The sequence below is a fragment of the Monodon monoceros genome, unplaced genomic scaffold (assembly GCF_005190385.1).
Source record: "Monodon monoceros isolate NGI ecotype Baffin Bay Population unplaced genomic scaffold, NGI_Narwhal_1 Super_Scaffold_7, whole genome shotgun sequence".
NCBI lineage: Eukaryota > Metazoa > Chordata > Mammalia > Artiodactyla > Monodontidae > Monodon > Monodon monoceros.
The window spans coordinates 100,796,919-100,822,340 of NW_021703784.1; the positions used below are offsets into that span (position 1 = coordinate 100,796,919).

General features: G+C 58.7%; 2 protein-coding genes across 6 annotated transcripts; one reads left to right on the forward strand and one right to left on the reverse strand.

Annotated features, from left to right (window-relative positions):
- Window positions 1–1,277: 1,277 nt before the first annotated feature.
- AP5B1 (adaptor related protein complex 5 subunit beta 1) lies at window positions 1,278–13,969 on the reverse strand. 2 transcript variants are annotated; one of them, XM_029209320.1, is made up of 3 exons: window positions 13,810–13,969; window positions 5,384–5,551; window positions 1,278–5,279 (listed from the first exon to the last, which is right to left on the reverse strand). In XM_029209320.1, the coding sequence occupies exons 2-3, from the start codon at window positions 5,531–5,533 to the stop codon at window positions 2,796–2,798; spliced, it is 2,634 nt and encodes an 877-aa protein (XP_029065153.1). In that variant the 5' UTR covers window positions 5,534–5,551; window positions 13,810–13,969; the 3' UTR covers window positions 1,278–2,795. The 2 variants fall into 2 exon arrangements, with proteins under 2 accessions (XP_029065153.1, XP_029065154.1); XM_029209321.1 differs by lacking the exon at window positions 13,810–13,969 and adding an exon at window positions 5,945–5,989.
- OVOL1 (ovo like transcriptional repressor 1) lies at window positions 13,775–25,153 on the forward strand. 4 transcript variants are annotated; one of them, XM_029209323.1, is made up of 4 exons: window positions 13,775–14,172; window positions 20,741–20,958; window positions 22,619–22,808; window positions 22,996–25,153. In XM_029209323.1, the coding sequence occupies exons 1-4, from the start codon at window positions 14,073–14,075 to the stop codon at window positions 23,289–23,291; spliced, it is 804 nt and encodes a 267-aa protein (XP_029065156.1). In that variant the 5' UTR covers window positions 13,775–14,072; the 3' UTR covers window positions 23,292–25,153. The 4 variants fall into 4 exon arrangements, with proteins under 4 accessions (XP_029065156.1, XP_029065157.1, XP_029065158.1 ...); XM_029209324.1 differs by lacking the exon at window positions 13,775–14,172 and adding an exon at window positions 15,424–15,814; XM_029209325.1 differs by lacking the exon at window positions 13,775–14,172 and adding an exon at window positions 18,925–19,140.
- The last annotated feature ends 269 nt before the right edge of the window (window positions 25,154–25,422 follow it).

Below are 25,422 nucleotides of genomic sequence, written 5' to 3' on the forward strand. Positions count from 1 at the left end.
GACACGGGTTCGTGCCCCGGTCCGGGAAGATCCCACATGCCGCGGAGTGGCTGGGCCCGTGAGCCATGGCCGCCGAGCCTGTGTGTCCGGAGCCTGTGCTCCGCAGCGGGAGAGGCCACAACAGTGAGAGGCCCGCATACTGCAAAAAAAAAAAACAAAAAACAAACAAACAAAAAACATAGACAATATGTAAATAAATAAGCATGGCTGTGTTCCAATATAACTTTATTTGCAAAAACACAGTGGGCTGAAAAAAAAAAAAAAGTGGACTGGATTTGGCCTGTAGGCCATAGTTTTCAGGAAAGCTATTGATTCTTATTTATGGCTGTACTGGGTCTTCGTTTCTGTGCGAGGGCTTTCTATAGTTGCGATGAGCGGGGGCCACTCTTCATCGCGGTGCGCGTGCCTCTCACTGTCGCGGCCTCTCTTGTTGCGGAGCACAGGCTCCAGACGCGCAGGCTCAGTAATTGTGGCTCACGGGCCCAGTTGCTCCGCGGCATGTGGGATCCTCCCAGACCAGGGCTTAGAACCCGTGTCCCCTGAACTGGCAAGCAGACTCACAACCACTGCGCCACCAGGGAAGCCCTAAAAGATTTACTTTTACTTTATGTGATTATTTACGTTTCCAAAATCAAACTACAAAGTAAGATCTATTTAGAGAAACCTAGTGTCTATTCCTGTTCCTTGCAAACAGTTCTCTCCTGCCCTATGTGATCTTTTAAATATTTTAGTTCATCTTTCCATTGTTTACTCTTTTAAAGTGTTAGCATACATTTATGTATATTAGATTCAATTTCCTAATATTTTTTTGTGGAGGATTTTTGCACCTATGTTCATGAGTGACATTGATCTGTAGTTTCCTTTCTCGTGATGTCTTTATCTGGTGTTGGTATTAGGATAATGCTGGTCTCATAGAATGAATTAGGAAGTGTTCCCTCTGCTTCTATTTTCTGGAAGAGATTGTAAGGAATTGTTATTCTTTCTGAAATGTTTTTTCACAAGAAGAATTCACCAGGGAACCATCTCGGCCTGTTGCTTTTTTTTTTTTTTTTTAGGAGATTTTCACTAATTTTTGTTGTTCATTTTAAGAAATTTTTTTTTCAGCTTTACTGAGGTATAACTGACAAATAAAATTGTTAAGATATTTAAAGTGTACATCATGATGATTTGATATATGTGTCACCTCACATACCTATTATTATGTTAACAATATACAGTATTAACCATTATAACTATTAATTATTGATTCACTTTCTCGAGATATAGCTCTATTCAGATTATCTATTTTCCTTTGTGTAAGTTTTGTTACTTTGTGTCGTTCAAGGAATTGGTCCATTTCATTTATCAGATTGTGGGCATAGAATTGTTCATAATATTTATTATCCCTTTAATGTCCATGGGCTCAGTAGTGATGACCCCTCTTTTATTTCTGGTATTAATAATTTGTGCTCTTTTTTTCTTAGTTAGCCTAGCTAGAGGCTTATCAATTTTACTGATATTTTCATAGAACCAGCTTTTGGTTTTGTCGATTTTCTCTGAATTCCTCCTTTCGATTTCACTGATTTCTGCTTTAATTTTTACTTATCTTCCTCTACTTGCTGTAGGCTCACATTACTCTTCTTTCTCTAGTAACCTAAAGTAAAAGGTTAGATTATTGATTTTTATATTTTCTTCTTTTCTAATATATTCATTTAATGCCACAAACCTCACTCCAAGTATTGCTTTCACTGAATCACACAGATTTTGACAAGTTGTATTTTCATTTGCATTTAGTTCAGGATATTTAAAAATTTCTCATGGGGCTTCTTTGACCTGTGTGTTATACAGAAGTATGTTGCTTAATCTCCAAATATTTGGGAATTTTCCAGCTGTCATTCTGTCATGATTTCTACTTTAATTCCATTGTGGTCCAAAAGCAGACTCCTGTTCTTTTAAATTTGTTAAGGTGTGTTTTATGGCCCAAAATGTGGTCTGTCGCAGTGGATGTTCCATGTGCACTTGAGAACATGTATTCTTCTCTTATTGGATACAATATTCTATAATCTTTTTTTTTTTTTAATGAGTAATGTTCTTTATTTATTGGCTGCGCTGGGTCTTTGTTGCTGCGCGGGCTTTCTCTAGTTGCGATGAGCGGGGGCTACTCTTCATTGTGATGTGTGGGTTTCTCATCGCGGTGGCTTCTCTTGTTGCAGAACGCCAGGCTTCAGCAGTTGTGGCACGTGGGCTCGGTAGTTGTGGCTCACGGGCTCTAGAGGAAGGGGCCACCAGGCCACTGCAGCCTCCTCTGTTTCTGCCCATTGGTCCCTCGTCCTATCTAGCCTGAGCTCCCTGTGCAGAGACCCTGCAAACCTCTGGAGTTGAAAAGCACTGGCTCACAGGTCAGGAGGCCCAAGTCCAGCTTCACTCTCATTCCTAAATTGCTGGGTGGCTTTGAGCAAGGCTTTTCCCTCTCTGGGAAGCAAAGATGTGGATATTTTTTCTCCTGCCTTTTGGGCAGGGATTCTAGAGAATCCTAGTATATCCGGGCAGGAAGGAACTTTTATGCCCTGCAGTCTGCGGGTTCCTAGCTTGGAAGCTTTCCTGGAGCCTCTGACCCCCATCCCACTGTGCCTTCCCCCAACCAGGGCCCCAAAGAAAACAAACCAGTGAGGATTGTTATCAAATATAGGGGGCTTTGTTTTGTTTTGTTTTTACAGAAAGGAGCTACGGGGCTGTATCCTGGCTCTCAGCAGCCCTTCTTGGGCAAGAGCCTGCAAAGGCCGCAGTCCTGCTCCTACCTGTGCCAGCCCTGGGGCTCAGCCAGCCGCTGACAGCCCCCGGAGGTAGTCCCCCACCAGAGGCAGCACGGCCCAGTCATCAGTCCGCAGGGCCACAGGCACTCCGTCTGCCTGGGCTGCTTCCAGCCGCAGCAGCAACCGCGAGTCTGGGGGCAGACGGATGGCTATAAGGTAGCTGGTCGGGGGTTGGGCCACCACCACAAAGGGCTCCAGGTGGCGGGACACCAAGGCCTCCAGCCCATGTGGCCCTAGAGGGCACCACAAGCGACTCTCGGTGCCCTTTGGCAGGCAGGAGTCCCAGAGCTCCTCAAAGAAGCCCAGCTTGGCCCCCTCGGGGGGCTGGGGGAAAGGCAGAAAGAGGTCAGCGAAGTTCACAAGCAGGGGTGGCAGGTGAGCATGGCAGGTGAGGCCGCTGGGTGTGGTGTACAGGGCGCGCACAGCCAGCCTCGCGGGAGCCGGGCGTCGGGGCTGCAGAGGCAGCAGCAGAGGGCGGGTGGGGCGGCCGGGGCACAGGCACGGCACGTGCACAGCCCCCAAGGGTGCATAGAGCTGTCTTTCCACACGGAAGCGCAGTTCCAGAGAATACACCTGCTCCAGCACCTCCACCTGGAGCTGCAGCACTGGGACCGGGCCCTTGGCTCTGTGGGGACCCATGCTTAGCCGAATCGGGGCCGGGGCCTCCTGCACCATCAGCGCTGCAGCAAAGCCCTGGTTCTCGGCCACCAGTGAAGAGGCCAGTGCAGGTGCGGCAAGGGAGGGGCCCAAGGCCACCCCCAGCTTGGGCTCTTCCAGGTGGGCCAGGAGGATGTAGTAGAGGCGCGCGTGGTCCCGCCCATCAGGGTCCTCCAGCTGCCTGGCCAGGGCCTGCAGCAAGTCCGCCAGGCCTCCTCCAACACCTGCCCGCAGCAGGGCCCGGCAGACCTGCAGGAGGGCCTGCTGGAGGCCCCAGTCCGTGCAGCGAGCAGCTGCAACCTGCAGGAAGCCAAGGGTGGCACTCTGGGCATCCCCATCTGCCACCCTTGCCAGCATCTGCAGGTGCCAACGAAGGGCCTCATCCCTGCCTGGCCTGGACACCACCTCCTGCCGCAAGACCACCTTTAAGGGTTCCCCCAGCTCAGGGCCCACCCGATCCAAGAGATCCACGAAATGGGGAGCCAGTGCAGGCCGGGCTCGGTACAGCTGGGCCAGTCCGTGGGTCAAGGGTGTCAGCACCACAGGGTGCCCGGCCAGGCAGCGAGCAACGAGGTAGGAGGCCTGGAAGCAGAGAGTGGCTAAGGCCCGGGGGCCACCATCCAGGGCTGCCCTCTGCCGCAGGCCAGCCAGTAGCTCCTCCAGGTACTGCCGGGGGCTCTGATCCTGGCCCTTTTCCTCCTTTTCTTCATCTTCCACACAGAGGAGGCACAGCAGATGCAGGCGGGCCAGCAGGGCCATCGGGTCATGCAGGAGACTGGGCAGGAGGCCACGGCATAGCTGGGATCCCAGCAATAGCGGGGCAGCCTCCTCGCCTGCGGGGCCCAGCGGCCAGTTCTCAGGGAAGTTCAAGAGGCAGTGCAGGTAGAAGAGATGGGCAGGCAGGGGCAGGGCCGGGTGCTGGGCAGCCAAGATGAGCCGGCGAAGCAGCAAGGCCTCATCCTGGGCTGTGAACAGTGCCTCACCAAAGGCCGCCTTCAGAGCCAGAACGGCGTGCAGCAGCGTCAGCTGTGCTGTGCCCAGCAGCCGTACCAGCTGTGGCTTGAAGAGCACTGGTGGCTGTCCCCGAAGACCCCGCAGGGCCCAGCCCAGCAGCCACAGAAGCTGGGCCTGGGCCACAGGAGTGAGCAGGTAGGAGATGTCCAGAAGCTGGGCCACGGCAGCCCGCAGCTCCCGGGCCTCCTCAGGACTGAGCTCCAGCGTGGCAAGGCAACACTCCCCCTCCTCAGCTGCTGGCCAGCTGGGTGCCTGGGGCTGAAGGTGGGCATCACCCTCCTCAGCTAGCATCCAGTTCCAGGGACCACCCTCGGTGGGACAGTCCCCAGCCACAAGCAGGCCCTGCAGGCCAGCCCTGGCCCTGGCCTGTATCACCAAGGCGTTTCGCAGGGCAAGTGCCAGCAGCAGGCTGAGTGGCTGTACAGCGGCCTCCTGCCCCAGCAGGCCCCGAAGTAGCCCCAGACAGCCCCCCAGCAGCCCAGGCTTGCAGCTCTCCAGCTCCCGCAGGCACTCCCACGCTGTGGCCTGCAGGGGGCGCTGTTCCGAGGCAGGGCCGAAGCTTCTCCCCAAATCGCGGCCCGAGGCCAAGCCCAGCAGCAGGGGCAAGAGCCGGCGGGAGGCTCTCGAAGTGGGGCCCAACGCACCTCCTGCCGCCAAGGCTGTGGTGGCCGCCAGCAGAAGGGGCCGCCGCAGAGCCGAGGGCCGCGGGGGTAGAAGGACCAGGGTATCCAGCAAGGAGGTGGCGGCTACTTCGGCTGCAGGAGCGTCCGGCCACAGCTGCGCTGGGTACTCCAAGCTCAGAGCCACCAAGGAAACCTGGGGATAGGGGATTCTGGGTGGGAATCACGAAGCTGAGGTTCCCGGCACGGCCGGCTGAAGGGACCACGTGGGCCAGGACACAGGTCACCCGCAGGGCCTACCTTAGTTGGCTCGCTCAGCTTCTCACTCCTCAGGTCGCTCAGCAGGTGACGACCCAGATCCTCACCCTCAGGACCTGCCATGAAGGTGGACGGGCTGGCCCGGAAGGTGCCCAGGCGCTGGGCCCAGGTTTCCCGGCTCGTGGGCCCCATGGTCAGGCACGCAAGTCCCTGCAGAAGAGCGAGGGAGGATCAGACGTGCGGCCTGGAGACGCGCGGGGCCCCAGGGCCGCCAGAGGGCGCGCGAGCCCCTGCGCCAACCCCGAAGGGCCACTGTCACCCCAGGGCCGCCTAGCAGATCCCAACCGCCCTCGGCCACGCGCAGAGGCCAGCGGGGACCCCGCACCCGGGTCCCGAGATGAAACCCAGAGGTTTCGGGGGTGACGCTAGGGCGGGCCGCCAGGGTCCCCGGGGTGAGGAGGGCTGGCGAGCAGGGGCGGGGGTGCCGGGCAGGCAGCTAGCGCAGGGGTGCGTGCCGAGAGCTCATTAGGCCGCCTGCCTGCAGCCGGTACCGAAGCCACAGCACCGCCCCGGCGCCCGCGGTAACGGGTTGACCGCTCTCACCCTGCCTGACCCAGCGGCCGCTGGCGACCTGGCCGGCCGGCTACTTCCGGGCTGGCGGCGCTGGGCGGGGTGGGGCGGGGCGCGCGGCGCGTGGGCGGTCGAACCGAGGCGGGTCCCTCTCGGGGGCGGGGCCGTAACGGGGCCACCGCCTCCCCCGCCCTCCGGGCCACCGCCCCCCCGCCCTCCCTGCTGGCAGGTGAAGACCTGTTGGTTTCGCTGGGGCTAACTGTCCCGCTGTGCGCAGGCCCCCCTTCCCCGGAACCGCCGCAGGCCCAGGCGGAGGCGGTGGAGTTGGGTGGGCCTGGGCTCGCGGATGCCAGGGTCCCCACTGCGTGCGGACTGCAATCTCAGGGCGCTCCGGCGGACAGCGGCCCGGGCCCCGCCCGCGCCTGCCAGACTGCTGAGGATGGCAACCAGCGCGCCCCGCGCCGGCGCCCGGGCGCGGCGCACCCTGGGCCAGCCGCCCGCGGCCCCTGGGGGTGACGCGGATTGGAGTCCTTGGGGCTCCCCTTGTGGCCGCTGGGGGGTGTACAAGGTGCGGTCCCCGGGCGCCCGCAGGAACTGCGCGCCGTGGGCCCGGCTAAACCGGCCGGGCGGGCGCCGCAGGGCTTGGCTTCGCTTCCCCGACGCCGGCCCCGGTTCCCCACCCGCTCGGCTTGGGGTCGCTGAGCCGGCGCCGGGGTCGGGGCAGGCGGAAGCTGCTGACCTTTGGCGGAGGCCGCGCCGACGGTCGGCTAGGGTCGCGGCAGCCAGACCAGGGTAAAGCTGGCGGGGCCAAGTCCCAAGCTGCGATGAAGCCGGAAAACAACGGGATGCAGACGTGAGGACTGGCAGGGTCTGTCCGGTCACGGGGCTCACAGCACGCTTAGCACGGACCGGGAAACTGAGGCCTTGCCGCCGCAGGAGATCTGGGGTCTGCAGTGCCCGAGCCCAGCACACTTGACTTCCAGAGGGATGGAGCAGGGCTGTTTGGGGACACTCAGAGGGCTGGGCCTGGGGCTCAGCTAGCAGCCCCTCCTGGGTCTAGGGTCCAGGCTGCAGACGCCCCACTGATCGCAGATTTCCAGGGCACAGAACCGCGGGCGTCCAGACCCCACACCCACAGCCCGCCGATCTGAGTAACGCCTCTGGCTCTCATTAGCCCGCTCTGAAGATGAAACAGGCCTGAGCCCCCATGCCAGCGCTGCCAACTAGTTTCTCACCTTTCCCCGGGCTTGGCAGGCCCCTCCCCACCCCCTCCTGCTGCCCTCCAAATGGGAGGTGGTAGGGAGTGGTGAGGTAGAGAGAGCTGGAAAAGAGGCTCTCTGGGTGCCCAGGGTGCCAAGGGGATGGAGACAGGGATCCACCCCAAGGGACAAGTCCAGCTGGAAAACCCAGTCCCAGCTCCTCTGGGCCCTGGCTCAACAGTTGACTCACAGGCGGCAATCCCAAACTACTTCCCTCTAGGTGCCTCAGTTTCCCCACCTATAAAATGGGAGTGATGACTTCGGCCGGAAAGGCTGTGGAGTGGGGCTGCCTGGCTAATTAAATCTAGGATGAAAGAGGCCAGGATGACAGCAGCCCTGGGAGGGAAGGCAGCTTGGAGGTAACAGGAGCCTGTCTGGTTTCCCTGTCTGAGGCCCAGAGGGTGCTGATAACTGCACATCCCCAGCCCTTATCACTTACGGGGAGGGAGGAATGATTATTAAACCCCTTTTACAGTTGAGGAGACAGGCTTCAAAGGGTCAGAAACTACAATGCTGGCTCCGGCCCCTGTTCAGCCTCTGACAGCCGCCAGCCTTTCTGAGCCTTTGCTCCTTGGGGCCCAGGGCCTGGAGGGAGGGAACCCACGTGTAGTTCTCGATGCTGTGGTGGGAGCATCCACATGGATTCACTGAGGCTTACAGCACCCTGAGGTACCTGAGGATGGGTACCATTCACAGAGAAGGAAAGGGAGGCCCAGCGGGGTGCAGTCACTTGCTCACAGTCACAGAGCTCCTAAAAGGTGGAGCCTGGGCTTCAGGCCACAACCCGTTGCTATCCCTGACTTGGCCCTCCACTCACACAGCTACCCTCAGCCTTCACCTGCCTGCCCAGATGTCTGCTCCCCTGTGGGAGGGTGGTGCTGGTACTGTCCCTGGCACAGGCCAGGCATAACATTGAACTCAGACCACCAGCACTGAATCTGCAGTCAGCAAGCCCACCCGCAAGAGTGACCTCCCAGCCGAGAGGGCCCAGGTGTGGGCTGCAGCAAGTGGCTGAGCAGGGAACTCCCCACTCAATGCCCACAACTCATTTCTTCTCTTTCTGCTGAGTTTCCATCCTCCCCAGGGCATCCCAGTTCTGTGGAGACACTAGGCACACTGAAAAAAGGGAAAGTCAGTTTCCTGAGGAGCCATGAGTCTCAGTTTTCTCATCTGTAAAATGGGAGATACCCATCCTCACAGCACTAGGCACTGGGGATACAGAGATGCTTTAAAAAGAACACATCAATATGCAAATCCATAGAGAGCAGAATAGTGGGTTCCAGGAACCGGGGGTTGGGAGGAATGGGGAGTGACTGCTAACGGGTACGGTCTTTCTTTTGGGGTGATGAAAATGTTATGGAAGACAGTGGTGGTGGTTGCACAGCTCTGTGAAGATACTAAAAACCACTGAATTGGGAATTCCCTGGCAGTCCAGTGGTTAGGTCTCCATGTTTTCACTGCTGAGGGCGCAGGTTCAATCCCTGGTCAGGGAACTAAGGTCCCACAAGCTGCACAGCACAGCCCAAAACAGAAAAACCAAAAACCAAAAACCAAACCAAAACAGAACACTGAACTGTACACTTTAAAAGGGTGAGTTTTATGGTATGTGAACTATATCTAAATAAAGTACTAAAAATGATGTTAAAAGAGGTCCCTTATGTACAGAACTTACACTGGGGGAGAAAGGAACAAACAAGACAAATCAAAATTTCATGGAATAAGAGATTCTGCAGGGACTTCCCTGGCGGCGCAGTGGATAAAACTCTGCGTTCCCAATGCAAGGGGTCCGGGTTCGATCCCTGGTTGGGGAACTATATCCCACATGCATGCCACAACGAAGAGTTTGCATGCCACAACTAAGGAGCCCGCGTGCCACAACTAAGGAGCAGACGAGCCACAACTAAGGAGCCCTGGAGCAGCAACTCAGGAGCCAGCCTGCTGCAACTAAGACCCAGTGCAACCAAATAAATAATAAATAAATAAATATTTTTTTTAAAAGAGAGATGCTGCAAAAAAGAATAAGAAAATAGGGTAATGGGACAGAAGTGACTGGGGGGACAACGATTTAGCTAGGGCAGTCAGAGAGGACTCTTGGAAGAGGGCACATCTGGCTGAAACCTGAGTAACGAGAGAGCCAGTCATCAAGTGGGGAAAAGCCTTCCGGGCAGAGGGAGCAGCAGAGGAGAGGCGTGAGCTGGGAACAGGATTTGGCCAGTTCAGTGGACAGAGGGCCAGCAGTGTGGCGGGCACACACATAATCAGTGAGAAGGAAGAAGCACGGGGGTCAGGCCAGCTGGGGCCAGAGCACGCTGGGCCCCAAGGACTTTATTCAGTTGCGAAGGATCAGGGTGGTAAACATGGAGACGGAGGTGTGGGAAGATTCCAGATGCTTTGGGAGCTGACAGGACAGAACTCAGCAAGAGATGGAGGTGTCAGTGTCACCCACAGCACGTCACAGTTTGTCAGGGGCTTTGCAGCCTCCACGGGGCTACTGTCAAACAGAGCTGGAAAGGCCACTACTTGAGCCAAGCAGAGGCCTCGGTGGCCAGGGGCACTGTCGGCCTGCTTTAAGGCTGAGTCCATTTTCAAGGGCTGCTAGGTTTCTGGGCAAAAGTGAATCAACAGCATCTCTTGACAGCTCTGAGGAGCAGAGCTGGAACTCAGAGCCCCCCGTACAGACGGGGCTTAGCCCAAGTCCCTGGAGACTAAGAGTCTGGGGCAGCCTGACTCTAGGTCCAGTGCTCTGTTCTGCTTGTCCTCTCAGCACAGCTCCCAAAAGCCTTTCTGCCCCGAGCCGCCATGCTTCTAAGCCCCTGCCCCACCCAACCTCATCCCGGCTCTCCCCAGAAGCCTTCTCTGAGAACAGGAAGGGGTTGTTCCAAAACCTCTCCATCCGACTCCTGCCCTAGCTCTCCCTGGGCTACTTGGGATGGGAGCCGAGCTCTAAAGGCGGCTGCCAGCCACCAACCTTCAGGGGACATGGGCCTTGTTTGCCTGCTAGGGTTCTGCTTCCTTCACACCCCTGTCCACTGTACCAGCGGCATGGCTACTATGTCACCTGGAATTAGCACTCATGGCTCTGCCTGCAGCTGGCCCAGGCCACCATCCCCTCCTTCTTGGACTATGACGGTAGCCTCCTCACTGGTCTCCCTACTGCCACCCTCAGCACCCCTCCCCTGGTGACACACTCCTCTCCCCATAGCAGATCCAAGGCTTCCCACCACACTGAGCCTCACATGACATGACCGACCTGCCTCTCCAGGGTCAGTTCCTACACCTTCCCATCCCCTCATGATCCAGCCCCCTCGCCTTTCGGTTCATCACAAACACACACACACACGCAGGCGCTGCTCACTCCTGCTCTGGGGCCTTGGGGCCACCTGATCCATTTACGGATCAGCCTCTTCCCTGCCCTGCGCAGCTGGCTCCTACCTCTCATTCAGATCTCAGCGCCCCTCTCACCATCCCATCACTAGTTAAATGTCCTGCAACACACTAGTCATTTCCTTATTCTTCGTTTGCCTTGCGTCACAGGATACCCAGTGCTAGCATACAGTAGGTGTTCAATGAATATTTGTTGACTGCATTAAGGAAGGAGAGAACGATATCGAACTGGCACTGCGTGAACAGAGCAGAAGGTGCCTGCCCTTATGGAGCTCACAGTTCAGCTCAGTGTTTACCCAAGTTCACACACATTGTCTGGTTCATGAACCACAGGCCACGCACTGGCAGCCCACGGGTCAAATCTGTCACACGAATGTATTTTATTTGACTCATTCCATGTTTTAAAAAAGCTAAGTCAACATTTAAAAACTGGTAGATTTCGGAGAATTCCCTGGTGGTCCAGTGGTTAGGACTCTGTGCTCTCACTGCTGAGGGCCCGGGTTTGATGCCTGGTCAGGGAACTAAGATCCTGCAAGCTGTGCAGTGTGGCCAATAAATAAATAAATTAATGAATTAATTAAAAATTGGTAGATTTCACACATAAATCTGGATTTCTGGTTTCCAAATGGACAAAAGTGGCAACGTTGGGTTTCTGTGCTTGGATGACATGCTTGTCACTGGTCCTTTAGATAGTCACATTCTCCATGCCCCAGCCCCCATCTCTGAGAGTTGCCCTTTATCACACTGAACTTGCAGTATAGCTTTCCTCATAAGAAAGAAATTTGCTTTGTATTTATGCCTCTAGCAAATTTGGAGCATAAAAGGCTGAATGGGTCACATGAGTCAAGAAACATAGGATATTCATTCATTCAACAAATATTTGACAACCCACTATGTGCCAGGCACAGCTGGAGATACAGCAGTGGACAGCGTGGACGAATATCCCTCCCTCCTGGGGCCTCGATCTGTACACTGTGTAACTTTCTTTCCACAAGTGGAGACATCTGAGTTGTTCCCCCGATGAGAAAGACTGCCTGTGTCCAGCATCATCTACGAAACTTCATCAGAGTTTCCACGAAGCCCCTACTGTGTCCCAGCCCCTGTCAGGGTCTGGTACAACCAAAGTGCTCAATAAATATTTGTTGGGTGAATGAACTAAATTCACCTCTCTCCCAGGCAGTGTTAGTCAAACTTATTTGCCCAGAATATATTCAAAAGACAAGCAAGGGGCTTCCCTGGTGGCGCAGTGGTTGAGAGTCCGCCTGCCGATGCAGGGGACACGGGTTCGTGCCCCGGTCCGGGAAGATCCCACATGCCGCGGAGTGGCTGGGCCCCGTGAGCCATGGCTGCTGAGCCTGCGCGTCCGGAGCCTGTGCTCCGCAACGGGAGAGGCCACAACAGTGAGAGGCCCGCGTACCCCCCAAAAAAAAAAGACAAGCAAGTAGCAGGTGCTCGCTTAATGTCAACTGAACAGAAGGGTCCAGGGTAAGAGTGGAGGGTTGACAAGGGAAGCAGAGCCTGGAAAAGGAAGGGGAAGGGGGCAAACATTAGTGCCCCTGCCAGAGCTCACACCATCCTCACCGTGGACCCAAGAGGTAGATGATGGGATTCTCAGGTGACAGACGAGGATACAGCCTGGAAAGGAAAGCCCCTTGGCCAGACTCACAGGTTCCAGGAAGGAGTAGAGAAGGAGGCCCATCTGCCCCCAAAGTCCACACCTTCCCCACCCACCCAGGGAGTGCTCTACAGAAGTCCAGTGGGGGCATGTAAAGGGCCTCTGGAAGCCTCCCCCTTGAAAAACTACCTTCTTCCACTAGACGCCTGAAAGTCCACCATAAGCAGGCTGCTCCCTTCTGACTCCTGACTTTTGAACTGTGTGAATTCACTTATCAGATTCATTTCCTCCTAATCTGTTCCAGCAAACATTTAATATGTGAGAAAGGTGTATGTGTGGTAGGGACTCTGAAATATTATTTTGTTTTACACAGGGGAAGGGGGAGAGCTAAAAAGAGGAAGGGGTCCCATGCCTGCCCTTACTAGCTCAGCTGGTAAGAGAAGCCCAGTGGCCGAAGTGGCACAGTTACTGTGCCTCATGGAGGCCACCAAGTGCTCCTCAGCTTCTGAGGAGGATGGGGCCTCCCTCCAGGAGGCGGGTCCTGGGTCTGGGCAGAGCGTGATGAATGGCTGGAGTGAGGGGTCCCGGGCTGCGCCTCAGCCAGGGCTGGGCTCTGGGGCCAAGACATGAGCTCCCTGACTGCCGTGGCTGCGGCCAGGCAAAGTAAGTTGGTCCTCTGCCCTCGGCTCACCTCCAGTCTTGCTGCACCAGAACTCCGGCCATTTGGGACAAAGATGAGGGAGGGCTCGCGGGGGGCGCGGGGGGCGGCGGTGTAAGCCCCAGTGACTAGGCGCTGGGGTCTTTCGGGGTCACGGTGGACTCGGAACGGCGTAAACGCCCCTTCCTCTACGAAACCTTCCACACTTGCCCGGCCAGAAGGCGGGCTCTCCGCTTTGTATTACGGCCCGGAGAGGCCCGGCCTGCCCGCCCACCGGCCCGCGCGTTCCTGCGGCCCCGCGTGCCTTTCCGAACGGTGCCGGCGACCAGCAAATACCTCCCTCTGGGCTGAACCACGAATTGCTCAGCCAGGCGTTTGGGACCCGGGGCCGCCTGGGCCCGGGCCCGGTTCAACAAGTGTGGGCCGGGCCGCCCAGTCCCGCCCGACGGCTTCACGCCTCCCCAGGCGCCCGGGGCGCGCCGGGCCGGGCCCAGTCGGGCGAGTTTCACTTCATCGCCCTTAGAGCGTGCGAGCGCCGAATAACATTGCCCCTTCCCCTCCCTCCCCTCCTCTGCTCCCTTCGAAACTCCGAAACTCCGGTTGGCGAACGCTAGCACTCCGGCTGGGAGGTCCCCGGCGGGCAGCGGCTGGGCCGGCTGGGCAGCCGTGTGCTGGGGGCCCTGCGCCCGCCCCCTCCCGGCCACCCCGCCCAGCCCGCGAGGCCACCTCACCGGCAGCGGAATAGAAACCGGTTCGACAGGTAACAAATAGGTGGGTTGTCACCGTTATTTCCCAACGCATGCGCCGTCGCTCCCCGGGCCACTCCAAGCTAATTAGCTCAGATCAGCTCCCCCCCCTCCCCGCCCCAGCCACCAACACACGCCGCTGCGAGCCAATAAAGCGTGAACCCGTCCGTCCTGCTCGCACTTTAAGACTTCCCGAGCGGACGCGAGGGACGCCAGTCGCGCCGGGAGGAGCATACCTGCCGCTTCCCCCACCGCCCGGTGCATCTGGCTGAAGGGGACCTCGTTCAGACGGAGGACGGCGACAGCTCCGCGGAGTTGAAACGGGCGCGCGCCGTCCCGGGCACGGCCTCCCGGCGCAACGCGGGACGCTTTGGCGACTTCTTCTCCGACCTGCTCCCCCACCCCCACCCCCGCCCGCCTCCAGCCCGGCCAGGGAAAGGTGGGACGGCTCCGGCTCTAGTTACGGAAGCGGCCGGTACCCGGCGAGGAGGGTTCGAAAATGCCTCGTGCGTTTCTAGTGAAGAAGACGTGCGTCTCCACGTGCAGGAGGAACTGGAGCGAGCTCCCCGACGAGGAGCGCGGAGAGATCTATGTGCCAGGTGAGGCGCCCAGTCCGCGCGCCCCGAACCCCGCGCCGCCGAGAGGGCGGCGGGGCCCCGTCGAGCGGCCGGCGTGCGGGGCGCAGTGGCGCGGAGCCCGGCGGCCGGCGCAGCTGGGGCGCCCGATTTAATGTTTAAGCGGCCGCTGCCCCGTTAGCCCGCGGCGCGGCCGACCCCGGGCGCGGGGGGAGGGGAGGGCAGGGCCGGCGGAAGGAGCGGCCAGGCGGGGGCGGGGGTGGGCGCGGGGGCTGCCAGGTGGGGGCGGACAGCCGTTCCCAGGACCCCGGCGGGGCGGGGGGCAGGCCTGTCCGAGGCGCGCGGGCCCGCGCGGTGCCGCTCTGCCTTCCACCGGTCCGAGCCGCGGCGCAGGGGAGGCAACGGGGTGTGTCACCGCTCAGGCAACCCTCCACTCTCGTGCAGTAAATCCCGAAAGCCGGGACTTTTATGAGGCGGGAGGAGGGCACTGGAGCGGTGCCACTTAGGGGGGCAGGGAGCGAGCTGGAGTTTCTGCTGAGATTTGTGTAAATGTAAGAGAAGACCCAGAGTTGAAGCCACCTTCATTGATCTCTCCCTCTCACCCACAACACTGGCTGCCAGAAGGTCCCCGTGAGGGTCGGGCAGGCAGGAGCTCCGAGCCGTGGGGAGCGCGAGACTGTGGGGAAGGCGCCGAGCTGCACCCCACTAGCCCGGAAGACAAAGGTGGGATCAGCTCTCACCTCTGTTAGAAACGCGCCTCCTTCGACCTTGCAGAGGACGCCACTGAGCTGAGAGGGGTTTTAAGGAGCCCGCCCCGCAGCCAGGGAGCAGCCCCGGGGGAAGCTGGGGCACCCAGTTTATTTTCGGAAGACGCCTTGACAGCGTGGGAGTCAACTTTGGATGAGTAACCCCAGTTGTTTCTTCCTCCAGGGGCATCTTCCACGTTAGCCCCGAGACCTCTTCTGCGCCTTCGGTCCTCCCCCACCCCTAACAGAATCTTTGGTCGGGAGCCAGTTTCCTTCGGAACTCCCCTTCCCCAAGCCTTGGGGGTGGGGCGCGGGATGCGCTGAACACCCTGCCCAGCGCCTCCAACGGGGGAGAGGTTGTAATTAACCAACCGACTTTGACCTTTGATCTGCAGGTTCCCCTGCATCGCCCCGGGCCCTGTAGGAGAGTGGTGAAATAAGGGCGGTGAGGGGCCCTGTGAGGGCTCTTGCCTCGGTTTCTGTCCTGAATAAATTGTTGGAGACTGTGGGTGTAGTGGTGGCCTGACAACCGTCAGGATCCTATGGCCTACAGGGCTGGTGGGGTGTTTCACAGCTTAGCCTTATCTCAAGTGCCGAGGCCCCTACCTACAGCCTCCTTAAAAGGTCGGAATGCACCAGTAGTCCTGATGACCCCAATGGGGAAACTGAGACAGAAAGGGAAGTGCGCTGCCTCCACACCTGGAGGCGGATCAGGGTGTGGGCCCAGGATTCTGTGTATAGTTTCTTGCTTCTCCAAGTTCCCTGGGGAGTTGGTCGGTGTTCCACCTCCAGAAGGGCCATGTGAGGGGGTGAGGGACGCGAGCCCCCTTCCTTGCTCCTGCCTCCTCCCTCACCTGTGTCTGACTTGCTGCTTAGCTGCTCCTTGGGATCTGATAAACCGAACTTGGACTGTGTTAAAGGTGAGCGGAGCCTTGCTCGAGACTAGTGTGCTGTTATTTTTAGTTTTATTTCACATCCCAATCAGTAACAGATCATGTGTTGACTTTTACAAAGGACAAAGGAATTCCGTTTGTTCAAATCATTGACTTCCTTGCATCCTAGTGATTTTCCCCAGCACAGTTCTGGTGGCCATAGTGGGAGTGGCGGGGGAGACCTGCACCCAGGGGCTGTCCCATTAGGTGCACAGGATGGTCTGTACCGCCTGCCGCTGCTGTCCAGGTGAGGGGAGCCGCTCACTCTGCAGGATCATCCCGGATGTAGGATGGGGTCTAACCTGGAGGTGCAGGTGACAGTTTGCCAGGGAGAGTCCTGTGGGCTCAAGCAAACAGTAGAAGTCAGAGAGCTTACTTTTGCCTCTCAAAGCCATGTGGCCCACTAGAGAGTTTTCCCACAGTTTTTGGAAATGAGAAAGGGAATGTTCTCGGGCCACGCTCAGGTGCCTCAGATGGCTAGAGGGTGGGAAGTGTGTTTTGTGGTGGCCTGTCCCCTGACTGGGCCATTCCATCACCAGCCGACCGTGACCCTAAGAGCCGGCTGGGCACGTTTCCTTCACCCCACCTCACAGACTCAGCACGTTGTGACCAAGTAAGCATTGACCCCATCCGGTCCCACTGGGAGAGGCACCGGGAGGGCTGGGGAATGAAGCGTTTGAGGTCTGACCTTCCCGCCAGGGCCCTCTGAGACCCTTAGAGCAGCAAAGAATGCCTGGAAAGAAAGTGTTTACAGACTGAAGACCCTGGGCCCCGGCCTGGCAGCTCTGACTCCAGGGCCCCAGTCTGACCAGCACTCCAGCCTCTTCTCTGAGGCACAATTCTAGAGGTTTCCCACCCTCAGTCCCCTGGGCCTCACTCTCCTCCCAAAGCTGAGGGAAAAGCCCAGAAGTGGGTACAGGGCCTGGAAGGCTGCAGGGGTGGGCAACAGCACCACTCACGCCGGGAGCACTGAAAGGGTTCATGGTTAAGTTGCCACCTGTTTGGCCCTCGAGCCCCTGCCCTCCATCTCCCCTGGCATTTCTCCTTCGTTGTGTCATTATTGACTGTGGAGTGCAGGGACTGATGCTGGTTTCTTGACAATGAACCCAGGCCCCTGTACCCAGGGGCTAAATTCCATCTCCTGGACCTAAGGGGAAGCTCCAGGAACGGGGATGAAGTGGGGTTCTCCAGGCCCCTGCTGAGAGGAATCTCAAAAGGCCAGGAAGGCACTGGAGGGCAGACCAGGCCTGGAAGCTGAATGACATGCTCCAGCCATGAGCATCCTGGGGCCTCTTCCCTACCCCCCCACCAAAACCGCCCCCCCACCTCCCCACTTCAGACGGAGCGTCTGCAGTCCGTTCTGCCAGTTCAGCAGCGCATGCCTACCCCAGGGGGGCAGCCAGGCTGAGGTGCGCGGGACTGGAGCGTCCTCAGCCTGGCTCTGACTAGGCAGTGTGGGCACCTGGGCAGCTCTTTCTGGGCCGAGTTAGAAAGGCTGAGAAAGTCAGCTTTGGGCCCCAGAGTACACATGTAGGGGCGCGAGAGAGTGGAGTTGGGGAGAGATTATGCCTCTGACGGTGATCATTCTGATTCCTGGGAAGTGCTGGCAGTGAGGGACACGTCTGCCAAGCTCTCCGGGGCAGCAAGGCTGGGAGGGTAGACAGCCAGCCCACGGATGGGTACGGTGGGCTAGATGGGACTCCTAGCTGTCCCACAGGGTGCCGTCACCCAAGCTGCCAGGCTGTTTGTCCCTAGCTTGGGTGACCTGAGGCAGAATCCTGCCAGACTGTTTGTCCCAGAAAGAGAGCAGGTGAGGCCGAGTCCTCTGGGCACAGGGAGGACGGGAGCAAAGCACGGCCATTGTTGATGTCAGGCTTCTTCTTTAGCTCTCTTCATGCTCAGCAAGTATCGTGTGGCGTCCCACAGGGGTGCCAGCCCCGTGCTGCACGGGAGGGAGGGAAGGAAGGACGCAAACACAGTACGGTCCCGCCGGTTGCAGCGTCCACCCTGGTGTGAGGCTGAGGTGCACGGGGTTGGTTAACTTCACTGTGGACGCGGTATGAGGAACGGTTGGGAAAGGGGGGAAAGATCCTGCCTGAGAGAAAAACTTGGCATTCACAGAATGGAAACGACAGGCTGAGAGATGGGCCCATTGTGTTTCCAGGGCTGCCCAGCTCTGCCAGTTGGCTGGCACTGGCTCCCTTTCAGGCCCCTGCTAGCTGACCTGGGGGCCGGAGGAGACGGGCACAGGGGACCCTGCCCTTCCCGATAAGGGTGCAAGACCGCCTAACGCCAGCCTGGGCTGTGCTGACACACTGGGCTCCCCCACCGCCCCCCTGCTGCTTCCAGGTCGGCAGCAGCCCCAGCCCGTGGCTAGGTGTCCTCACGTCTGCTTCACCTGCTCTCCCCAGAGAGCCTAGGGCCAGGCCTCGTGCCCAGCCCTGGCCTGAGGCCTTGGATAGGGTAGGACCTGGCACCCTGTCTGGTATTTGGGCCACGAGCTTTCAATGCAAGAGAGAGGGGACTTGCTGAAGGCCTCGGGTGGGAAGCTGCTCTTGGCCCAATGCCCACAATGTCATCCAGGTGGAGGCATGTTGAGCCGACAGAAAGGGAACCCGTGCAGCCCCTGAGGGGGTAGGGAGAGGGCCTTGCCACACTCCTCAGCTGTGGGCGGGCGATGAGTAGCCACAGCGGCCGCCACCTTGCCGGAAACATCTAATTAGGGGACAGAGAGTAGCACAAGCAGGGCCCAGCCAGTTCTGCTCGCTGCCGCTCGGTGCCGCCCAGTGATAGGCGCGGCGGCAGGACCACGCTCCGGGGGTGGCAGGAAGACGGGTTTGGCGGGGCTGGTGGGATGAGGCAACCGTCCCCACCCTGACGGCCTCACCTGCCCCTCGCTCGGGAAAAGCGGCACAGGGGCAGAGCAGGTAGGCCCGCTCCCTGTCCCCGGTTCCCCAGCACTGTCATCTCAGGGCTTCTGCGGAACGGGAGAGGCAGGCCTGTGAAACAGTTCTCCCCCTAAACCTGCTTAGATCCTCAGAACCCTCACCATGGACCCCACTCTCGTGGAGGCAGGGAGCCAAGGGTGACAACTCGTTTGAGCGCAAACCGGTTAACCCTCAGCTGTTGTCACTCCTCTCTCTGCTGCTCCGTGTGCAGGCTCTGAGGCCCAGCTCCAGCTTTTGGGAGCCTTGATCTCGCTCTCTGATACTGAAAGACAGAAGAGGGTAGAGGTTCCTGTTTGTCTCTACCTGGATTGAGAAATGGAAATTGTCGTCCAGTTTTGAATTCTCAGCCAAGATCTCCAATAGCTGGTAATCTGGCATAAATTGAAGCTGCCAACACTCTGACACGCCCACCCTCTGGCAGCCCCCATCCCTGTACACAGACGGCTGTCACTGTGGGAGGATGGGGGGCGGGGGGGGGGCCTCCGAGAGCTCCGGCCTGACGTCCAGCCGTCCAGGGCTTGGAGAGAGGCCAGGCCAGGGCCAGGTGCTGGTGAATCAACTCCCGGAATGAGGTGGCACATTAGAGTCCCTGGACGGACAGACAGACGGCGCCAGTGCCAGCAGAACGGGTTTGGGTGGCGGGCAGGCGCATTCTTCCCGTCAGAACTTTGTTGTGTTTGAAGGGGGCGAGAGCGGGGGCCTCTCCCGAAACTTGGGTGCCTTCATATTCGCCCATATTCGCCCTTCCTCCATTGGTGTGTCCTCTGCTTCCAGCCTTGCCCGCTGCATCCTGCCGGGGGCCGCCCCTCCCTTGCCCACTGTCTCACCGGCCGGGGGCTGCAGGCGCAGGGGGCCGCCTTCATGGTTCTGAGACCCTAAGTCAACCTGCTAAGTCCCTCTCCCTGAAGCCCACTCATCCTTTCCTTCCTGTGCCCCTCTTGATTTTTCCTTCTGAGGCTTGGAAAATGTTCCTAGCTTAGCCTCTTCAGGAGAAAAATACTGACCAAACTGTAACATTAGATTGTTTGCCTCAGCTCTGGGGGTTTGAGACTTGTCTCCTCTGTGTCACTCGGGAGAGCTCCCCTCCTGTCTAGTCAGGACGAGGGCCAAGCCTCTCCGGCCCTGTTTAGCGTGAGGTGTCTGCCGTGGGGAGCAGCGTGTTAAAGGGCTGCCGGTATTGCTGGTATCGCTGCAGCTGCCGTGCGAAGGGCGGGAGCCCAGCCCTCAAAGCGCCACAGCGACCAAGCAAGTGAGCGGTTCCTGCTCTGGGGGAGGCTTGCGTAACAGCTGGGCAGGCTGCCCAGGAGACTGTTAGGCTGCATCCACCTGCTGCTCCCTGACCTCCTCCCTGCCCTGCCCCACCCGGCCTGCTCACCTGCTAAGCTGGGCCAGCGGGAGTGGGGAGCCTGGAGCCCCAATGAGCTGCAACGTCAGGGACAGACCACCCGGAAGGAGAGAGGGGTTAGGACCACCTGTTCCCCACGGCCAGCAGCTAAATCTGCCTGGAAGAGAGGCTCGGAGTGGTGCAGACCACTGGGACCCTTCTGGGGCAGGGATGAGTCCCTGGGTCCAGGGCCTCCAGTGGCGCCCTTTGTCCCTGCAGGAGCGTGGATGAGGCCTGGAATCCAGAGGGACTGGCCCAGGTGGGGCAGGCAGACAGCTCGGGAAGAATAATTGGCAGGGCAGCTTTGGTCCTCCCAGTTCCGCTAAGACACAAATTACTCAGCGGGCAGGCCTGTGGGCCGTGGAGCTTGGCTGGCGTCACCTGTAATTACCTTAATGGGGTGGGGGGAGAGAGGTGCGGCATGCAGTGGGCTGGGGGCAGCCCTGCTCTGCCACATGCCTGCAAGGGGTGGGGCAGCGGCTCCACGTTCCAGCCAGCTAACCGCCAGGGAACCTTCCGGAAATCCCGCGCAATCCCCTTTTCTCCACCAAGCCCCTCACTTGGCTGTTCTTCTCTTCCCAGTCAGCCTAGGCTTCTGCCCACCACAGCCCTACAGGGAGCCAGAGCCATCAGTGGCCGAACCCCCTTCTTGCCCCCTGGCTTTGGACATGAGCCTTCAGGACCCCAGCTATAGTGTGACCCCAGGACCCTGCGTGGTGGCCCAGCTGCCCTCCGAAGACACGAGCCGCCTGGCAGACCCACAGAGCAGGGACCATGGCTTCCTGCGCACCAAGATGAAGGTACTGACCCTCACGTTGTCTCCAACGACCAGGGGCACGTGTATCCTCCTGGGTCCAGCCCACGAGACGTGGCACAAATGAGACTTAAGCAGAGATTGGCCTTGGATCTGGGTCTAGGTTTCTGCAGAGAAGTGAACCTCACTGGAGCACGGACAGGGGTGGGAAAGAAGAGAAGTGGGTCGGAAGTGAGAATGCCCATGCGCTGGGAAGAAGCAGTGAGGTTCCAAAGACGCTTAACCCTTTGGAGTCCTCTCTGGGGGTTGTTTAGCTTCATTTCTGGTCTTGAGGGGAGGCACCTCTTTACACAGAAGTCCTAGGAGAAGTGAGGAAGCGTGAGCCTGGCTCTGCAAGCTGGCCTGGGCCTGCGTCTCCGCCGCCTGAGAGTGAGGTCTGGAGTCTGCTCGGTGGTCGACTCCCTGCGCAGGTGCCCGGCGGCAGTCTCCGCCTCGCCCAAGCGTGTGCTTCCATCCCGGAGCCTTGCGTCTGGGGCGGGGCCTGGTGAGCGCCCCCTGCTCAGCAGCAGAGGCAGGAAGGAGCTCACAGGAATGCCCCTGCTTTCCAGCATGCAGCGTCCAGGCTGTCTCTGGCTGGGCCTGCATTCCTGAAAGCTCCGGGATCTGGAAGCAGTCATCTAGAGGGAGGGCTCCCGTGGAGCTTTCCTATGAGCCAAAAGACTGAAGAAAACTGGCCGTGCAATGCTGTTCCCACCTCTCTTAACTGCGGAGGCCACATGTTGTAACCAGAGGGGAATCGCCAAGACATGTGCTGGGCGGTTGGCCGGGGAGCTGACACAGTGCCCCTGATCCCCGAGGGCCCTTCCTCCCACCCCTTAATCCCAGTGGCTAGGGAGCGCGTGGAGAGAGAGAGCAGGGGGCACAGGACAGCAGATGTGCCAGAGGAGCGAGTCCTGACCCCAAAGGGCTTGCTTAGCTAGCAGCAAGGCATTTACCCGGTGCCCGAAGGCATGGGGTGATGGGGTGCGCCCGGTGCCCAGGGAGCTCGGGAGGAGTGGCCAGCGACAAGGCCACCACAAAGCACAAGTAACCTCTGAACATTCACAGAGGTAGGGCGTTGAGGCCACGTCTCCACTTCTGAACAGCTGTTCCATAATTACAAAGAAAATGAAAAAAGTTTATAAGCAAGAGAGTCATCAGGGTGGCAAAGGGACTCAGACCGGACCACGTCAGGCTCAAGGAAGGCCAGGGGCGGGGCTGGCCTGTGAGGGGGCTCCGGGCTCCTAGCGGTGGCCTCAGCCTGGGAAGGCTGCACGGAGACCGCGTCGTGGGCATTCTTCCCTGTCCTAAGGCTTAGAATGGGGACAGAGGGCAGAAACTACAGAGAAAGATTTGGGCTCAGTGAAGGGAGGACTTTCTAACAGGTAGAGTTACTGAATCGGGCTGTTTCTGTGGGGAGATGGCCACAGATGGTAAGGAAGGGGCTGGGTGGCGGCCCTGCACAGAGACTCAGGAGCCCAACAGGAGGCGGACCTTCCTTCCAGCTCCACCACCAGACCTCTGGGAGCCAGCGGCACAGAGGTGTGGCCTCTGGGGTGGGCACCGCCCTCCTCACGTGGCTGGGGGCTGGTGTGTGTGTCCTCGCAGTCTGCCACCTGCAGCCCCAACTCCTGGGTATCCGTCACAAACCCCATCCTCGCCCACAGGTGACGCTGGGGGACACTCCCAGTGGAGGCCTCTTCCCCTGCCACATCTGCCGGAAGGCCTTCGCGTACCAGCGCATGCTGAATCGCCACATGAAGTGTCACAACGACGTCAAGAGGCACCTCTGCACCTACTGCGGGAAGGGCTTCAACGACACCTTTGACCTGAAGAGGCACGTGCGCACCCACACTGGTAAGAGGAGCCCACCCGGCGGAGGCCACGGCCGCGGCCGCCGTGCTGCTGTCCTGGGCCCTGGGGGGCCTGGGAGCTCTGGGCAGACGTCCTCCGCGGTTTGCTGGGGAGCTGGAGTCGGGCGGGCCTCTGGGCGCTCCTCTGCTGCGGAGTCGGGTCCCTGACGCCGGCACTGCCCTCCCCGCAGGTGTGCGGCCCTACAAATGCAGCCTGTGTGACAAGGCCTTCACACAGCGCTGCTCTCTGGAGTCTCATCTCAAGAAGATCCACGGCGTGCAGCAGAAGTACGCATACAAGGAGCGGCGGGCCAAGCTGTACGTGTGCGAGGAGTGCGGCTGCACGTCTGAGAGCCAGGAGGGCCACGTCCTGCACCTGAAGGAGCGCCACCCTGACAGCCCGCTGCTGCGCAAGACCTCCAAGAAGGTGGCCGTGGCCTTGCAGGACACCGTCACCTCCCTGCTGCAGAGCAGTCACCACCTCTGAGCAGTGGTGCCCTGGCTTGGGCAGCCCCGAGAAGGCGAGGGCCACCTCCCTGCCGCCCGGCCAGCCCGCCCTCTGCGGCCTCCTGCCGGAGCGCCGGTGACCCGGCGTGGAGCCCGTGGGCACGCGTGCTCGCTCGGGCCGGTGCTGACCTCTGCTCGCATTTGCGTCGGTGTTTGGGGGGCAGAGGCCACTCTGAGCCCGGGCAGACATGTGTAACTGTGGGACGGGGCGGGGCGGGCCAGGGCTGCCTTCGATTTGAAGCAGCTTGGGTCCAGAGACAGGACTTCCTTCCCAGAGGAGGTACATGAGGGCGATCCTGTTGTCCTCTGCTTCTGGAGCAGCGGGTGGATGGGGGGCTGCTGGTCCCCCGTGGACGGCAAAGTCAGGCGCCCCGGCAGAGGGCACCCCTGCAAACAACAGCCGTACAGGAGCTGGCGGCAGCCCGCCCGGCCATGTTCCTCGCGCTCAGGGCTGCAGGGGCGCTGCGGGGCGCTGCTCTTCGACAGGGAGATGCACGCGTGTGCACAGCCGTGGACGTGTGCGCACGCGGAAGGCCTTGCCATATATCACCTCATTTTTAAGAAATCAACTACAAGGTGCCAAGGAGGTTTTATTTCCTTTTTTAAAAGATGACATATGTACAGATAGTAATATATTTTTGGTGCCGATGGCGACTGTTTTAAGAGAGGGTGGAGCTGGCTTTTCTCCTCCCCACGCAGTTCTATTTATCCTGGACGTTTCACGCCTCCTCTGCGCCTTGGCTCTGGGGTGGCTGCCCTGACCCACCCCTCATACCTCCTGAGATATTTAACCTAAGACTTTCCTCCAGCCCTGTCTGGAGGAGGCTGTACTGCTCTCTGTTCTCCCTCTTCTGCCGGGACAGCCGTCACATCTTCTGCTCTTCCCTCCCCGTGTCTCTCCCTCCCTCCCACATCCTTTCAAGGCAAGTCTCAGGGTGACCGAGAGCCTCCTGATAACAGACTTTTTGCGGAACAACTCACCATTCCGGAGATCCGGGGTGGGGGGTGTCCAGCTGCGGCTGCAGGGGTAAGCCGGTTGGGGTGATGAGTCTGTGATGCGCCCAGAGTCCACTGCCTGAAGTAACAGCAAGAGTGCGGGGCCAGGCTGCGAGGCCTGCTCTCTTCCTGGGAGAGTCAAAAACCCTAGGACGGGAACAAAAAAATTGGGACAGAATAATAACCAGACATATCAGAAACTTCTAGAGGGAGGACAGTATTAGATGGTTAACAAGTTACATTTGTAGCCTTTTTTCTGAATGTTTGGCAAATGGCGAGGCTGGGTCTTGCGCACCTAAGGAGGGAGCCACCCCTGGGCTGGTTGGCTCCACCTGAGGGACTCTGCCAGGCTCCCTTGGCTTGGCTGGGCTTCCTGCTAAGAACACGAAAGGGGTGTGGGTCAAAAGGGAAAGACAGGCAGGGGCTGGAGCCAGCCTGCCGAAGAGCGAGAAGGCAAACTCGAAAGAGAACACAGAACAGAGCAGGTGAAGCCGCCCCGTGAAGCCAAAGCCCAGGCGGAACCAGCCTTGGCCTCTCCTGCCCGGAAAGAGCAGCAACCACACAGTCCCCGGATGCAGGGAAGGAGCCTTCTCTGACCTCCCTCAGAATGTGTATGGATTGTTCTGGAAGGCTCTCGTTTTAGTTTACTTTAGAGTCTGTGGGAGCTGCTGTATTCTGGAAGGTGTATAGCATAAACTAACATTCTCTGGAAGCCTTGTCTTGTTTACATTTCTGTATCCCTGTGTTCATTGCCTGTTCATTGTTCATCTCTGTGTTCATTGCCTATCTGAGGCAGTCACAAAGCTCTGTGCTGTCTGTTTTATAACTTTCCCCTCAACTATCAAAATAAAGAACTATCATTTTCTGTGTTTCTGCTTTTTTGTTTAATAGACCTCGTTTTTCCACCTGCAGGGAAATTAATCAAAACAATTGATGCATTCTAGTCAAAGCTTTACCCTTTTACAAGTAGCGATGGCCCTGGTCAAGACAAGAGCCTGCTAGATCAAGTGGCCTGCCCATGGTCTGGGCAGTCAGTGCCTGCTGACCCCAAGGCCACATGTTCTGCTCTTCACGGTGGCATCAGGCCCTCCCCTGGCTCCTGCAGCCTGACTGAC

Bases quoted from the DNA above. Each gene is read 5' to 3' on its own strand.
- AP5B1 (XM_029209320.1), bottom strand. From the start codon at position 5,533: ATGGGGCCCACGAGCCGGGAAACCTGGGCCCAGCGCCTGGGCACCTTC. The intron at 5,280-5,383 runs GTAGGCCCTGCG...CCCTATCCCCAG, and splicing joins AGCTGAGCGAGCCAACTAAG to GTTTCCTTGGTGGCTCTGAG.
- OVOL1 (XM_029209322.1), top strand. From the start codon at position 20,554: ATGGGGTGGGGGGAGAGAGGTGCGGCATGCAGTGGGCTGGGGGCAGCC. The intron at 20,959-22,618 runs GTACTGACCCTC...CCTCGCCCACAG, and splicing joins TCCTGCGCACCAAGATGAAG to GTGACGCTGGGGGACACTCC. The intron at 22,809-22,995 runs GTAAGAGGAGCC...CCCTCCCCGCAG, and splicing joins GCACGTGCGCACCCACACTG to GTGTGCGGCCCTACAAATGC.